This window comes from Haliaeetus leucocephalus, unplaced genomic scaffold (genome assembly GCF_000737465.1).
Source record: "Haliaeetus leucocephalus isolate CR32 unplaced genomic scaffold, Haliaeetus_leucocephalus-4.0 Scaffold273, whole genome shotgun sequence".
Lineage (NCBI taxonomy): Eukaryota > Metazoa > Chordata > Aves > Accipitriformes > Accipitridae > Haliaeetus > Haliaeetus leucocephalus.
In genome coordinates, this window is record NW_010972709.1 from 2,359,103 (window position 1) to 2,376,227 (window position 17,125).

At 49.5% G+C, this 17,125-nt stretch overlaps 1 protein-coding gene across 1 annotated transcript in view; it reads left to right on the forward strand.

Moving 5' to 3' along the window:
• Positions 1-7,132: 7,132 nt before the first annotated feature.
• The window catches only part of MYT1 (myelin transcription factor 1), a 34,062-nt gene continuing 24,069 nt past the window's right edge, over positions 7,133-17,125 (forward strand). The window contains exons 1-6 of the mRNA XM_010569495.1: positions 7,133-7,187; positions 9,100-9,130; positions 12,465-12,527; positions 13,304-13,553; positions 14,349-15,219; positions 15,854-15,988. Coding sequence (XP_010567797.1) covers positions 7,133-7,187; positions 9,100-9,130; positions 12,465-12,527; positions 13,304-13,553; positions 14,349-15,219; positions 15,854-15,988 — 1,405 coding nt within the window. The remainder of the gene's footprint in view (positions 7,188-9,099; positions 9,131-12,464; positions 12,528-13,303; positions 13,554-14,348; positions 15,220-15,853; positions 15,989-17,125) is intronic.

The following is a 17,125-nucleotide window of genomic DNA, read 5'->3' on the forward strand; positions in this document are numbered from 1 at the left end:
CTGCCAAATAAGCACTTAGATTAGATTTAATAAGATTGTTGTATGTTAATAAAGCAATGATTACAAAAGGTAATATTCCTAGTATCTGGTGCTCACCTAGCGCTCTGCCTCTGCCAAGAACATTGGTAATATTAACTGGTTCTTGCAACCCCCAGCTCTGCTTATCTGTGTTTTAACGGGGGCAAGAGGAGGAGGTGGGGAGGGAGCATCTGATGCAGGAGCAGGATTTGGGGAGCCGCAGCTTTTGGAGGTGGTAGTCCTGGTCCTGCAAAGCCAGATCTACAAAGACGCACACCATGGGATGTCGAGGGTACATGAGGGTCCGATCCTGCCTATCTCTGGCTGCAAGACGGAGCCTGTCAGCCTCAGGTGTGTGAGGGAGTAATAGGTGAATTCTGGCTCTTTGTTATAAAAGCCAAATTAAACTTGAATGGGAAGGGGGAAGGAGGAGGCTGGCTTTGATAAGGCTATCACTGGCTCTCTATGAGCAGTTTTTCCCCATGTGTTACTTTAAATCCATTTAGGCAAATTTAAAAAATATTTCTCTGCGTATCAGTGCAGTAGCATATTTTTCTGCTATGTTTTCCTGAAATCCAGTTGAACCTCAGGTAGTTTAGGCCTGGATATTGTGTGCAGCCCTCTAACCCCACAGGTCTCCACTCCATCCCTCTCTAACCTTCGGATCTGCACCGTGTGCGCACGCTTGCGCTTGTATGCATGCTCATAAGTACATATTGTATTTAAATGTAGTTTTTCATGCCAGTTACAGCTCGTAATCCACAGGATGCACAGCGGTGAAGGACAACGGGATGCAGGGCAGGTTCGTTTATTTATTTTTGCCTCTATAGAAGTCCAGGTGCAGGATAAAATTTCCCATGACAGGTCTGAAATGAGATCTCGGAAGAGTGCTGAGGAGAGGTACGTTCTGCACGGAGCCAGCTGAGACCGTCCGCATGGACGCTCCTGCTTGCGCTCGGCCTGGACCCACGGTGGCTGATGGAGAAATGACTCTTTCTCTCCCAAATCTTCTCTATTCCCCTGCGCCACGGTGAGCTAGCTGGGGGTACTGGGGACTGGCAGGCTGTTGCTGAAGGCTGGCTGCTGTTAGGACGGGTAGGGCTGATGCTGATGGGGCCACCACATCCCATCCCCTGCCACGAGCACCGGCTGCCGCAGTCCTTTTTGGACATACGCACGTAGCTCGCTTCAGCAATCGCCTCGCGTTGTGCCACTCGAGGATTATCTTATGAAAAAGGCAGCTTATTACCGAGCTTGAAAACAATGGGGTTGAAGAACTGTGATATTTAGGGTTTTTTTTTCCTTCCCCACCCCTCCTCTTCTGGCGTAAGAGCTGTTTGCATGTCCGGAGCCACTTAGGTCTCTCTGCGCGTGAAATGGCGTTTGGATTGCGTGTTGTTGCACTTTCAAACAGTCAAGAGGGAAGTATATGTCAACTTAAACTACCGCATATGAAATCACCCCAGCCTAATGCTCGAATGTCAGCACTGCAGAGGCACACGATACAGCTGCGGCTGTGTCAAACGTGATGCTCGGGAGCATCTTTTCTGGTCCGCTTCCCTTGTGCAGAGGATGCCTCTGCTATCGCCACAGAGCATTAGCACTTGGTAAGCGTCTCATTCGCTGCGTTGGACTTTTTTTTGGGGGGTGGGGGTTGGACCCTTTCTGCAAATGCAAACTGACAGCACGGCTTCAGGAGGATGTTTGTGACACAGCTGCGATGTTTAATTTGAGGTGGGTACAAGCTGCGGTTTTGCATCTAAAGATGTTAAGGCAAAATCCTCCCCCCCCGACTCCAAGCCCGAGAACGCTGCACAGGGTGTCCTTTCCTGGAAGCAGTCAAAAAGCAAAAGGCAGACAGTAGTTTATTCAGCCGAGGATGGGACTCACAATAGGTGGAATGTCAGGAGGATTTAAATCAAGCAGCAAGGAAGACCCTAAAGGAAGAACGGAAAAAAAAAATACCCTAACCTCAGAGTGTGGTTATAAAATAGCAACTGGGAGCTACTATTGAGCCTTTTTAAAAAGTAGGGGCAGGCTCTTGATCAAGGGTATTTCTTCCTTCATCACCCCTTACTTATTTATTTAAAAACAAATTAACAGCTAGAGAAAGCACAGTGGGACGAAGCCCTTTTTGTTTTCGGCAATGACTGATGATGCCACGGCACTTTGCTGGGAGCAAGTGGGAGAGATTTGGAGACCCAGATCCAGGTCTCTCCACCCTGTGTTCCACTGCAGCAGCAGCCAAGGGGGGGGATTCCTCATGGGGTGGGAAAAAACCTGCCAAAAAAAAGGCAGAGGGAGGAGAAATCAGGACAGGTCATTCAAACCCATCCTCACCGGTTGGTGGGTGCCGAGGAGCAGTTTTTCTGCCTGGCTGTGATTTGGCCCATAGTCTACATCCAGCTGGACCTCAGGGTTTGCTCCCTTCATTGCCTCGTGCTGATAAAGCAATCCTTGGGTAGGAAAGGAGCAGTGGATAACAGTGCAAATTAACCAGCAAATAAATCTTCCCTGGTGAGAGCTTGAAGGAATTTGCTGGGACAAGGTTGGTGATGCTGGAGACTTCCCACACAGCATCCTCTTCCCTTCCCTTCCCTTCCCTCATCCTGGCTTTGAACCCAGCCCTGAAACGGGGTTGCGGGAGCTGGACCATCCTCTGACTCTGCACGGCCAGGGTAGAGTGAGGTGTGGTGGGCTCCTACCTCTTTGGGGTGGTCAGTACTGCCTTTCCCTTCAGGAGCTGAAGAAGGGGCTCTTTGGACCTGAAAGAGGGGAAGGACCAAGTAGAAAACCACTTTTCAACAATTCTGTAGGAAAAATGTCATTTCTTCTGGCATTTTCCTCCTCCTGCTTTACCTGCGGCTAGGCAAATTCAGGTTTTGATTTTTTAACTCAAAATAGAGGCTCTGTCTGTCCGCCTGTCCCTCTAAAGCTCAGACACAGCTTCTTGCAAATGGCATTTTGCTATATCCGCAAATAAGCACTGATGGAAGCTCTGCTGCTTTCCGAGTAAAATAAATATTCCTGCTGAATCCTCACCTCTCTTTGTCCAGCTGAAGGCTTCTTCAGCGTGTTTATTTTCTCTGAGCTCCGTGGTGCTCTTGAATACATACAAAGTATTACCGCTGACCGTGGGGAATTTCAGCATGGCCCTTAATGGCATATTTGCATAGAGCTGTTGAAGCCCAGGCACACCTGGGCATCAGTGCATGGGAGGCTCCAGCGGTTTTATGTTAGCACCTCGGTCTTCCATTGGAAAAGAAATGTGTATTAAGACAAGAAAGAAGAAAATATCAACCCTGTAGGTACTCCATAAAATTAAACTTCAGATCCGTGCTGCTGTTCCTGCGCTGTATTGCTGTAGTCTTGGCAGCAGAGCAAGATCGTTACTGTAGAAGCAAGCTGTTAAAATTCACATTGTACTCGGCTTAAACTGTCTTTCAAGTTTCTCTGTCTGAACCTCATTGATTTAGACTTGCAGCACCAGGACATCATCAGTATAGCTTGTACTATGGTCATGTCAGGAAGCTCCTTAGTGCGGGGCAAACGCATGGTAAGAAAGAGCCCCTGCACCAAAGCATCTTTAGAGAGAAGATATAAAGAAGGAGCACCCGGGGATGAAGTGATGTTCTCAAGGTTACCCTGAACCGTCAGTGGCAGAGCATGGAGCTGAATCCTGAAGCGAGACCCAGCACAGGGTCCTTTCCACTGCATTGTCCTGTGGTGTTGGGTTAGGAAACCTGCTAGATGTTTGTTTTGGTTTAATGTGAGAGAAAATCCCGCAATAAGGTGAGGAGGAGCGGAATAAACCTCTGTCTTTTTTAGCTGGACTAACATGCTCTGAGGCTGGCATCTGGTAGCAATAATTTATTTGCAGGTTTCCTTTCAGATTGCTTTGTTTGCCATTCAGAGTTAAAATAATAAGAGTGAAATCCGGATAGCTTCTCAGCCTGGCTATTATGCGAGCAAGAGAGAGAACAAATGAAAATACCCCATCAGTCTCCAAGACTGCAAACATGCACTATGTGACCTGAAATTTCACGTTAAAACCATCTGTCTAGAGGGCTTCTCGCTGAGGAGGTGAACAATAAAGGACAGTGGTTTCATGTAACCTTCATGCATCTGAGCCCGATAACCACGGAGGCTCCAGGAGCACAGTAATGGCCACGTCAGTTCATTTAAGTTGCCTGGGAGGAGCAGGGGCTGAGCTCAGAAATGGATCTTTTTCCTGGTGTTTCTGCACTTTGGTGGGAAATGAAGATTTCTGAGGATGCTGCTGCTGTTGATTTAAGTTGAGAAAAGGAGCATGATGGTAGAAAACAGAGCCTGGGAGTGCAGAGCCCACCCCATCCCTCCGGTGCTGTAAGCAAAACATAAATATGCAGCGGTGGGGCTGCGTCAAGTTCTCTAACCAAGTAACGGGGTATTCCCTGTGGAGAAAAAGTCCCAGTAACTTGGTTTGGGGGTTTGGGTGTTTCAGGTTTTTTTAAAAGCTGCTTTTTACTGTAGGCCAGGCAAGGCAGCTTTTTTGGCTTTTCCACTGTTTGGTCCTTAGCAAGGTTGGGTCCATCCTTGTCTTAAGTGGCTCCTTGTCCCCTTTGCCCACGTGGTGACTGAGTGTGCTCCTGTCTTCCCAGGGCATTTCATCCTGGCTTGAAAGAGGTGTCGAAGGCAAAGGAATTGCTTTATGAGGTGCTATGGTGTAGTGAGGAGCCTGGAGGTTAGCTCAGATGTGATACTTAATTTTTTGAAGACAAATGTGACATGAAATGGGATCTCTCCCATTTGTAGACAAGCAGCTTGAGCCCTTCCCACCTGCCTGTCGTTGAAGGGCAGGTTTAAGGAAATTGAAGTTTTGCTCTGCTTTTCTCTTGTTGTCCCCGCGGGGTCTCAGCCCTACCTCTTTTTGGAAATGAGTGCCACAGCCATCAGCTCCACTGGCTGGTGCTGGCATGTTGCAGGCGGTGCCCATTACGCTGCCCACAGCCTGCCCTCCTCTGCAGCTTTGAATAATTTATCCGCAGGAAACCCATATTGCCAAGGCACCAGCCCAACATGTGCCAATTCCCTGGGAAAACTGTCAAAAAAAAAAAAAAAAAAAAGAAAGAAAGAAAAAGCCCTCTCTGAAATTCATTTTGGTTGGAGGCAGGCTCCAAGCAATCAAATGTATTAGTCGTATTGTCGGCATGCGGCGGTGGCATTAGCTAGCTCGCTCAGCGCACGCCGACGTTGAAAGGCTCATAAATGTAATGAAGTCCCTTTGACACCTGCTCCTCTCCACACTTTAAACGTGAGCCATTGGTCCGCAGGGAACCGGGGCTTTAAAAATAGAAATTATAGTAATTGTCTGCTGTGTTATTGGGAAGATTGTAATAAACGTGGAGCACGACACTGTGGTGCCACGAGCTGAATGCTGACAGGACGCATAAATTGCTCCAGGTTTTGATTTTTTTTCCTTTTTTTTTTTTTTCTCCCTCTCCAATGTCCCCATCTAACAAATCACATAAATCGTTGCATGTTAACGCTGCATTTCTGGAGGGTGGCAGTGGGAGGGAGAGAGGCACCGGGGGAAATTCCATCCCTCCCCTTTGAGGTGTTTTCAGCTGGGGTGCCCCATCGGCTGGGGACCTCTGTCCCTTCTCCCTGCCTGCCCAACAGCCTCCCTCTCTCCTTGCCACCTCCAAACCTCGGGAAGGACAAAAGAGGTCCAAACCAAGCAGTGCATCTTTCGAGAGGGATGGGTGAGGACCTCCGGCTCCTTCTCCTGGGGACTGTGAGCAGCAGCCATCAAGAAGGAGTTTCAAGGCGCACACGGGGATGCGGTGGCAGACATCGTGCATCCATCGTCCCCACTGCCACTGGAGCATCATGTGCTTTGCACGTGTGTCCCTTCCTGCTCCTTGAGCAGGGGGAGCAGCCGCTGGTGTGCCCCCTCCTTTTGGGGTGCCAGAGGGTTAGCTGTGGAGATTCCTTATTTTGGGATGGTACGGGAGCTGGTTGCATCCCTCTCCAGCTGGGACTTGTAGAGGATGCTCCAAAGAAAATTTGTTTTTATTATATCAAATCCCACTTGGAAATGGTCCTTTCCCCCCCTTTCCTCTCCTTCTCGTTATCCCAGGAGGAAACGTCCCAGATGGTAACACTGCGATAAAACCCAAATCACCTTGTCCCCAACCTACCAGGCTCTGATCCACATCCCTGCTCACACCCCGATCCTGCGTACCCCCTGGGCATTTTCTGCCAAATACACCTGCCTGCAGGGAGACCATCTGTGTCAAGGGCGAGATGTAAAATCCGCTCTCTGACCACTTTAGCAACTTCACTGACGACTTCAAGGAAATCCCACTTCTATTATTCTGGTTACGTCTTTTCGCCCCGCCGTGGAGGTCCCCCACTTTCGCTGCTCCCACCTCCAGGCACAGCCCAATTTCAAAGCTCCCCCCGACGCCGGGTGCGGGTGCAGAGCCCACGCTGCACTTCAGCCTTCCGCTACCTTGTGGCATGTTGTGATGTTTAATTAATATCAAGCACTTTGAAGTCCCCAATGTTACTTATTCATGCCCGTATTCCCCACAGACCGTCCTGTTTGATGTCCACGTTGCAGGGGTTATTGAGATCCAACCTTCTGTGTCAAATTTAAGCAGAGAGGAGAGGTTGCTCTTTAGGGTACTACACGAAAAGTCGCCCTTCCGGGGCATGAGATCAGCTCGGCTGCATATTCAGAGGTTTCTGAATACATGCGGGCTGCTTACCTAGGGGCTGACAGCACTTCTGCAGTGTAAATCCAGAGAAATCAGTTCTGCCCTTAATAAGTGATCTCTTGGGCACAGCCATTTTCCATCACAGGCCATCATATCTGGGTGTTTGTCCTTCTGCGGTACCCAACCAGCAGAGAGTCCTTGTTGTGTCCCAGGATGTGGAAATTAATTTAAGGTTGCTAAACTTGGGCACTATGGGTTGAACGATAAAATCAATGCAAGAAACCTCTGTCTCAAAAACATGGGAAACCCTGCTGCCCAGGTATTTACACAGAGCAAAAACCACATGAGATTGTCCTTTAACAATAATTTTCTTGTTATCTTTCAACAATTATCTTTTCTTTCCATTCCAGATGAGTTTAGAAAATGACGATAAGAGAGCACGCACGCGATCGAAGTCTATCAGAGGTGAGCAGCTGGTTATCCCGCAGCGCGGGGATGTATAGACCTGAGCTCCCTGCACTTTGCTTGTTCCAAATAGGCTTTGATTTTTCAGGTCCAGGCTTAACCCTTTGAGTTATGCTCACTGCCTTGTCTCTAACCCCACCAAAATTTGTCTACAAACCTGGAAAACTCCCAACCACAAACCTTTACAGGTCCTCATAATATTTAACCCTCATTCCCCACACCCAGGAGAAGGAAAAAAAAAAAAAAAGGCAGAAAAAATAAAGCCCCTTTGCATGCTTTGCTTTAGGGGGATCACAATCACTGGAGCTTCAGATCAGCTCCTGGGGCTTTCATCATGCACACTCTGCCAGCGGCTTTGAAGTTGCACATCTGAGAGAGCCTGGCAGAAGTAGTGCATGCTGGAGAAGCAAATGGGGCCGTCCCCCGGCAGGGACGTGAGGACAAACACCTTGTTAATGCAAAGCTTGATTGCTATTTATTTTCCAACTTGAAAAAAGGACGCAAGGCTTTCTTTGCGTGCTTTCTCTCTGGGAGAAGGCGAGGTGCTCTGATACAGAGCACAGGGTGTCACCTCGGGCGGTCCTACAGCCACACGTGATGGTTACAGACCGGCCTCTCCATTTTGGCAGCTTTTTGTGGCCGTGGATTCTTCCATGAATTGCAAAGGTGGCTGGAAGTTAGGAACAAACAGGGCTGGCTGAAAAAAGTGTAATGGCTGTGGGGACTGCAGCGTCACCCACACAGCTGAGCTGGACCACCTTCCCTCGTCCTAACCCACCTTCCTCCTTGCTCTTCTCAGCATCTGCATCTTTTTAAAAACAAAACCCAGATGCTGCCAACTGTGCTGAATTGAGCTTGGATATTTGGGTTTCATGGCTTTGTTGCATGTACATAAAGGTGCTCATTCAGGTTGCTAATGAGAGTGCCCTGATTCTATTTCTTTTCTCACACCCTGCCTTCCCCACATTTGAATCTGGGTTTCTTGATGTGAGAAGGTAATTTATTGCATACACCCTGGGACTTGCCACTGCCTCCAGTTTGTTGAAGCTTGTGAATCATCCCACCGGGAGCTGGATCCCAGGAAACCCAATTAGCTCAAACAAATTGAGCAAACGTGTTATGGTTTTTAGCCTGGGCAAATTTAGACTTGTGTTGTGGGTTTTTTTCCTCCTGATTATTTGGATTCCTGGCTGGATGTAAGGTTTCAGCAGCGATGCCATGTTGTTGTATGTTGTTACTGTAAGCAGTGAGAAGTCCTCTTATTCACAAGTGGGGATTAATCCCTAAAACCCCTACAAACTATAGTTTACCCTAAAAGCCAAGTAACATATCCCCTACCATGTGTCTGAGCATAGGCAGGGGCTCCCACATCAGTCCGATGTGACAAGGGGAGGACAAAAATGTGGCTGTGCCTGTTGATGTTACAGAGGTAAATGTGGCCATTGCAGCAAAACAGTAGTGAACTTTGCAAAAAGTAACTGAGGAGCATATTTTAAAGGCAAACATAGAGAAGGAAGCATTAGAAAATTCAGTCTTTACTTAAAAGTGTTTGAGTTATATGCATGTATATCAGTATAGCACCATTGACTTTAAAGTCGTCATGTATTTAGAGAGAGAGAGGTTGTCCCTGCTGCTGCAAACATGCACTCACGTGCTTGAAATTAAGGACAGGCACGAGGATTTACGAGGCAGGATTATGATTTACTACAGGCTGGCACGCAGTAAATGGTGGCAGGATAGATCTGCCCTGTCTTTCCCGAACGAGATGCCTGAGGAGGCGATAGAAACCCAGCTGCAGGCAGGAGAGGATCCCCCAGAGAAGGGGAAGGTCTCAGGGGGGGTGGTGGGGCACCCCTGTTGTGTTTTTGACCTTGTGTTTGTTTCCATTGCTGCGTCCTGCCCCTTCGCCCAGTGCCCACGGAGCTCATCGGCCAGGAGGTGAGGTAAGGACCCTGCTCCTCCTCGGCGCTGGGAGGGAGGGGAGGCCCCGTGCTGGGACTGGTTTGGACGAAGCCCCGCAGCTCCTTACAGGTTTAGGGACCCGGGTGAGGGGAGCGAACTCATGGGACTAATGGGGTGGGGGGGTCTTGCTGGGGGGGCTTATATTGGTGGGCACCAAGTCCTCGGGGCACCGCTTGGCAACACACAGCAGAGGAACTGCAGGAGTTAAGGGGATGAAAGCACAAGCTCTGGATGGGTCACATTAGACCGAAGACCCTCCGGCCATCCTCTGACCCACCCCAGACCCAAACCCCAGCAAAACCTGATGCCCACATTTTTTGTTGCAGGATCATTAGGGACAATATCCTACTAACCGGAGTTTCTTTTCCATATATTTTACATCCTCTTGTTGCCCCTAAACAATGTTGTGTCACATCACTTCTCATGCCGGACACTCCTCCTTCAGCCCTATGTCCCCTGTTGAGTCACCGAGGTCCTGTTGTCGCTCATTTAGCGGCGCTGGCACGTGAACAGCAGCAGCCAAAAGAGCCGGAGCGAGCCTCTGCAGCCTTCCAGAGCTTCTCATTATAAATAACAGCCTCCCCCATCTCTAAGCTCCCTTTAAACCTTGCACAAGGGCTTACGCAAGAGGTAGGAGTCTTTAACCTGGACAGGCGCTAATAGCAGGGGCTGCCTCTTCTAGCAGCCTCTGTTAGAAAGCTGTGTGTGTCAAAGAGTAATTGGACCTTAACCAACCCAATTTCAGAGCATTTCTGCTCCTCCACTCTCCTATTACTCTGGAGAGACAGGAGGAGCAAGCGGCGGGTATGCCACTTCTCCAACTTTTATTGCTGAACACTTGAGTGGAGGTGGTAATTGGAGCAGGTGACATATATAAGGGGCAGGACAGAGTGCTCCACAAAGCCATCTCTGCAGCTGTCACCTAATTGCCTGAATAACTGGACGATTAATCGACTAATTGGAAGCAGGGCATCGTCTGCATAACAATATGAGGCCCTTTTGTCAAGCATATGAAGGCTGCGGAGAGGGGGAGAGCAGGTCGGTGTGGTGGCTCTTGCGGGGAAGGCGAGCGGCTTTAATAGACCTCGAAGCCCCTTTCCCCTTTTGGGACTCCTGCCAAAAAGACGTGAAACCTCCCCGGAGGAGAGCGGGGACGGGAAAGCCTGGCCCAGAGCATGCCGAGCAGCACCTCTGCACTGGTGCTTCTCCAAGGGATTAAAGCAACACACCAAAGCCAGAGACATCCCAAATCGCCACCTGCTTCAGAAAACCTCGATGCTGAACCACTTGGCTCTTTCTGACTTACTTTTTACTGCAGGTTTCATTTCACCACATCAAAAAATGGGGTGGGAGGGGGAATCAGCTTTAATTGATTCAGGAAAGCTTATAAAAGCCTGTAACATCTTCATCAGAGCTGCTCTTGTTTCCTACTGAATAAGGCCCTTTTCAGGCACGTCACTGGTAACATAAACACTGCTCTGTCTTTTGGCGTGCAGTCACTTAAAGTGTGTCTGGGGCTGCTCAGTACAGAGCAGCCTCAGTCATGACTGAGGGCAATTAAAATTAAATAGACTTTCAGATCATCAGCAGAGGGAGCAGTGAAGGGGGGGAGCTCCCTCTTCCAATTATGCACGTTAGCGGGATGAGATCTTTTTATATATGACCTCGAGCGCTTTGCTCACGAAGGGATGCCTCGCTGGCAGGCAAGACCGCAGGCACGGCGGGGCTCGGGCTGCGTGTGCGTGCCGAAAAAGCTGGGAGCCATCCCCCAAGCGATGGCGTTGGGGGATGCTCAGCATCTCAGGTTGAAACCGGGCCACGAGAAAAAGGGACAGCAGGAAGGGGGGACTTTGTCTTGGAGGGCCCAGGAGGTGCAGCTTACACCCACGCCTCATCTAGAAAGCCATGTCCCCTTAGGGGACGTGCTGCCATCATTTGCCCTCTCAGCATTAGCTTTGCTAAGCTAGAGCAAGCCTGTCTCCTCAAGGAAGGATTCCTACTCTCCTGAGAGTTCAGCAGCCCTTTGCTGTCCCGGTTTTGGGTTGAATTATATTCTTTGAACGCAGCGATCTGACTTGTGCACGGTGTTCTGGGGAGTTGAGCCATTAATAACCTGCCGGTGCACCCAGAGCTGCTGCATCCATTAGTGCACTCAGATCCTTCTTATCCTTAGCTTTCTGCAAGGGCTGAGCTCTCTGCTGAGAACAGGAATTCTGAGTCCCTAAAGCCTGACTTGGCATTTGGTACTATTTAATGTTGTCCCGTATCTTTTACTCCAAGAATAACAGGCTGGCCAGATCCCCTCTGGGCTGGTGATGCCTTCTCCCTTTGCACTGTCATCAGGAGATTTCATTAGCACTTCCAACTTCCCGGGCCGAGGGTGATACGGTGCTAAATGAGGTTATTAATCCTACACGACTCCGGAATTCCTCAGACGTCAGGCAAGTCACTTGGGCATCCTATAATCAATGCCATAATCTGGTTTTGCCAGAAAATGTTTGCTTTAATGCTTCTTATCTGGAGCCCTTATAGCTCCTGGAGCTGGGACTAATTACCCCTGCAGGGGAGGCATGCGGCCCCGCACCGAGGGATGCAGCAAGCGGGCTGCATCGCTGCAGCCCATGGCAAAGGCAGCAGTGGCTGCGAGCGCTGCCCAGAGCTCCCTGGAAGTCTTTAACTCATCCTATTCTGCAGAGCAGCAGGGACAAATGCAGAGATTTGGTCACCTAAATCCCATCCGTTCCCCCAAAAGTGAGGCTCCAAGGTCCTTTTGAGGATTTTTGTCCCAGTGATCTCCACACAAGGTGCTCTGGATGAAACCTCCTCGAGTCACTCCCAGTCTGCTCTTTCCAAAAAGCCACCCATTTCTTAGAGCAAGGAACCTCAGTCCCCTGACAAGCCATCGAGTAAGTGAAAAGCCCACATTTTCCTCCTGCACCAGTGAAAAAGCAAACTGAAGAGTGGCAGTGGGGAGGCAGAGTGCAGTAGTTGTCTGCTTTTTAAAAGCTTGCTCTTACACATGCAAATCTTTAATTAAACATAATCATAAAACTATAATGAACCGTTCATCTAATTAAATGGGGTGAATGATTTCATTAATTTTTAGCAAACTGCAAGGCTGCTTTCCTGCCCTCCTCCCTTGGAATTCAAAGGGACAGGCTGAACCATTTGAGGGAAATTATTTTCCCTTTTGTGGTTATTTTGTTCCTTGTGCACGGTACCCGTTTAACTGACCATAGTTTATACACTTCTAATTAAAAATGAATTCTCCGAGCCCTATCACTGTTCTTGATGGTTGCTTGTTTCCCTCTCAAGCTGTCCAACCCCAGGCTGTAATGGCTCAGGACACATCCGTGGAAAGTATGCAAGACACAGAAGGTGAGGCTGGGTTGGAGGTAGTGGGGATGGAAAAATACGAGCAAGAAACCCAAAGACAGGCCTGCACTGGAGAGAGGCTGGTTCAGAGCAGCGACCAAACTCACCGGTCCACCAAAGAGCCTCTTTCAGTGTTTCCATCAGTCCGTGAGGGATCCTGGGGGATTTGCTTCACCAGGCTGACAGTAGCCTTCCCACAGACCCCAAACCACGGCAGAAGTACCTGGCTCAGGTGCCTGGGGTTGATGGGAGCTGTTGGCAAGCGGAGATTTTGGTCTGCTCGGTGCCTCTACGGACAGGGAGGGGAAATGAGAGCACACTGGCTGCCCTGGAGGCCATGCCAGCCTTTACTGGTGGTCTTCACCACCCTGTAATGGTGAAAGTGGAGCAGTTGGTGGACATGCCCCAGCGGCCAGTTCTGCATCCCCTGCCTGGTTTCATGGTGGCACTGGTGGCCATCACCAGCAGTGGTACTGGGAGGTGCTGATCCTGCTGCTCCCTGGACAACAACTGCCCGTGGGCCAGACTGCTGGAGCGAGCCCAGCACCCGTGCGCTGACTTGTGAGAAAAGTTGACATAGTTGCACAAAGTCAAGGTCTGAGAGCAGATCTTCTGGCCATGAAGGGTTAAACCAGCTAAAAATCTGGGCTGCTGGATGATTTTTTTTTTTAGTATTTGTGTATTTGTCCCACTTGCCTTTGCCTAACTGGTTCAGATGCCGTAGCCGTGCCTTTCTCACTTGGCAATGCCTCCTCTCTGCTCCTTGATCCCATCTGCAGTTTACAAAGCTGCCCTCTAGCAAAGAAGAGGAAACTTCAGGATGTGGAGGCCGAACATCTGGTGTCGAAGAGAAAATCCCATCCGCTCAAGCTGGCCTTGGATGAAGGCTACAACGTCGACAGCGATGGCAGCGAGGAGGCCGAGGCGAAGGAAGAATCCGGCTCCGACGAGTCGGAGGGGACGCTGGAGGAGGACGAGGCAGAGGCGGTGGAGCAGGAGGAGACCCGCAGCCCCGAGCCAGCAGAAGGTGCTTTATCATTATTGATTGCAGAGCTGTGTTCTGCAGATGAGTAAAGGGCAGGGAGTGTTAATAACCAGGAGTTATAGCTCCTCTGAATTATGTACAGGATGGGTCCTTCAATTATTATGTTCGGTGGAAGCACAACGGCAAAGCTCTGGTTAAGCTGAGAGGGGATATGCACAGATTGTCTCCGGTGTCTTAAAAATGAGAGCTTTTCCATCAGGGATGCTCCCTGGGGAAAGCCCCGTGCAAAGCACAGAGGAGCTCGCCGCGTGGCTCAGATGGCGGCAGGAAAGGCACCCGGGGTCCCGCATCGGTGCCTCGAGGGGCTCGGCTGGCTTTTTCGGTGCAGGAGCCATCCCCCTGGCCGGATCCGGCCACTATCCCAGAGGAGGAGTGACAGGCAAATGAGCTGGGTGTCCAGCCAGGGTCCTGGCACCGTGTCGCTCCCAGGTTTGGGGAGCGCTGGGAGCGAGGGGGCCAGATGGCTGCTGACAGCGTGAGCCTGGGAAGCCCCACAAAAGCTTCCACGTGGAAATCCCCTTTCTACCTGCCATTCCCAAGTGCAACAAATTAGGCTGCTCCAGGGGTTGAACAGCCAGGATCTAGTTTCAATTAAGCTTAAGTAAGACAAAAAGATGTTTATGAGCTTATATAATTACTTCCTTTTCCTCCTTTTTTCCTTTCCTCTTTTTTTTGTTTCCTCCTTTTTTCTTTTCCTTCTTTTTCTCCTTTTTTTTGTCTTTTCCTTCTTTTCTTTCTTTTCCCCCTTTTTTTTTTTTTCCCCCCCCCCCCCCCCAGAGAGAAGCCCAGCAAAATCGACCCATTACGGACAAACCACGGCAACAAGTACGTCTGGGCCCAGCAAGGCCAACTATAGCAGCTATCAAGAAATAATCGCCAACTCTCTCCTAAACCTAGGCCAAATAGCGGAGGAAACCCTCGCCATCGAAGGGCAGCTGCCTGAAGCCGAGCTGCAGGTCTCCAAGCCGCCATCCAACGTCGTGCACCTGGTCCACGAGGATGCGGGAGAGGAGTTGGTGGAGGAGGAGTGCGACAAGGAGATCATCATCCAGACGGAGGATGCGGAGGAGGTCATCGAGGTCACCAGTGAACGCAGCAGTGAGTTGTGTCCGGAGCACCGGGACGAGGTGAACTGCGAGGAGTCCTGCAAACTGCAGAAGGCTGAAGCAGAAGAAGAGGATGAGGAGGAGGAGGAGGAGGAGGAAGATGAGGAGGAGGAAGAGGAAGAGGAGGAAGAAGAGGAGGAGGAAGAGGAAGAAGAGGAGGAGGATGAAGAGGAGGAGGAGATGGCTCCTGAAGTGATTTGTGAAGAAGCTCCTCACACTTCTCAGGACACCCAGAAAAGCCACTGTGAAGGGCAGTTCAGCCCAAAGCCCGAGTACTCGGTCATCGTGGAGGTCCGGTCGGACGATGACAAAGACGATGACGCCCGCTCCCAGAAATCGGCGGTGACCGATGAGTCAGAGATGTATGACATGATGACGAGGGGGAACCTGGGGCTGCTGGAACAAGCCATCGCGCTGAAAGCCGAGCAGGTGAAAATTGTGCGGGAGCCCAGCCGGCTGCCAGGAGAGCACGTAAAGCACTTCCAGGTGGACGAGAAACAGAGCAAACCGCTGGACAGCATCCGAAAGAGCTACTACGGCAAAGGTACGGGGACGAGCCTTTGCGTGTCTCTTTCCTTCCCACTCCCAGTGAAAAAGCCGAACTTGTCTGCTCAGCATCCCATGAAAACTAGGCTGCTGGGGGGTTTCACAGCCCACAGAGGGAATTTAGCCACAAATCCTCCGTGCCCAGAGGGACGGGGACATCCTAGAGGTCAACAGTAAATGCACAAAATGATGGTGTGCTCTACATCTCCGCAGGGGAATTGGCTGGCTAAATTGCCTGTTGGCCTTGAAAATCTCAGTCTGAGCAGCAGGGCTGGTTTAAAATCCAAGTGGGTTTTAAAGCAGTGGTGGGAGTCTGGCCACAGCAACACGAGGGACTTGGCGGGGGCTGTGGAGTCCCCCGGGCACTGAGCCGGGCTGCCTGCTCGGTCACCGTGAGCGGCTCCATGCTCCTAGCTGGGTTAGTTACTCGAATAGCTTTGCTGATTTTAATTTTTGAAACTTCCAGTGTTACAATTCCACCTTCAGGACAAAAACATCCAAACACAAAGGTTTCTCCCTGTTTGACTGGAAAAGCGGTGGGAAGCACCCTCGGCCATTTCTCTCTCCTTTCCACCTCTTCCCCTCCAAATAGGCTAACCTGCTTCCCACCGCTCTTTTCCCACAATCCCTAGATCCCTCAAGACCCGAGAAGCGAGAAATCAAATGTCCGACTCCTGGCTGCGATGGGACCGGCCACGTCACGGGACTCTACCCTCACCATCGCAGCCTCTCTGGTTGTCCGCACAAAGACAGGATCCCTCCCGAGAGTGAGTACATGGTGGCATAACAAGGCTTGCTTAAATTAGTCTGAAACCTTATTTCCCAGGGGGATATTCACACCTAATGGGTAGAGCCATCTCAAGGCCAATGGGCAGCCCACATAGTCCCAAATGATGTGAATTTTATGACCGAGTCCCTAGCACAAGCCTGATGTTAATCCTTGGGATATAACAGAGTTTCTGGCATGGGATGGTGCTTTTCCAACTTGTTCCAGGGTGCTTCTCTCCACCAGAGTGTTATCACTCTTCATGGGAAATGCTATGGAGATTACTAGGAAGTCCTACCCTTCTTAAAGATTTTTAGCACCATCCTGTGGAGAATGAGGTCCCTTCTCTGAAAATCAAAGAAGTGCTTTAAAAATGACTGCCCACCTCCAGAAGTGTGTTAAGCAGTTCCCATCTTTACACCGAATGTCACATATTTTCCCCTAGTTGGTATATCATGTTGGGAAGAAGGGAAAACTGTTCTTTCTTGCTGTGCAAATGTGCCAAAGGTGTTGCTGTATAGCAAAGGAGAGGAGTCATTCAGGATGCGCAGGATAGCTGAGTCTTCTCCTACGCTCTCATCACTGCAAATTTCACAAGGTGCTCTAGCAAGATTCATCTATTCCACAGAAAATATTTATCATCATCATAACAGGTTTTTATATATATACGCATAGAGAGAGATTTTATTTCTACCTCTCTACCAGCACCCTAAATAGCTTTCCCTGTACATATACATAAAAATCAATGTTGTATGTTTATGATAATGGCATAATAGACAAAAAAAAAAAAAAAGGAGCCCTTCCTTATCAGTAATTTCAAAGGTTGCAGACCTGCCATAAACACAGAACTGCAGGAAACAAGGAGAAAGTACAGCTATCTTCACACAAGCTTGAATGCAAGAAAAAATATTCATAAATAGCTAACACAAGCTGTGTGCTTTAGAAAAGCTTGCAAATCAAATTATTTTCTTTACTTTTAAGGTCAGCGCTGCAGGAAGCAATAATCCTGAAGATTAAAATAAATAAAAAAAAAAAATCTAACAAAGACTAGTCCTAAAGATAAAAGCAGAGATACAACTTCAATCACTTAAAACTACCTGAAATTGGGAGACCTGGCTCCAAAACAGTGGCAGGCGGG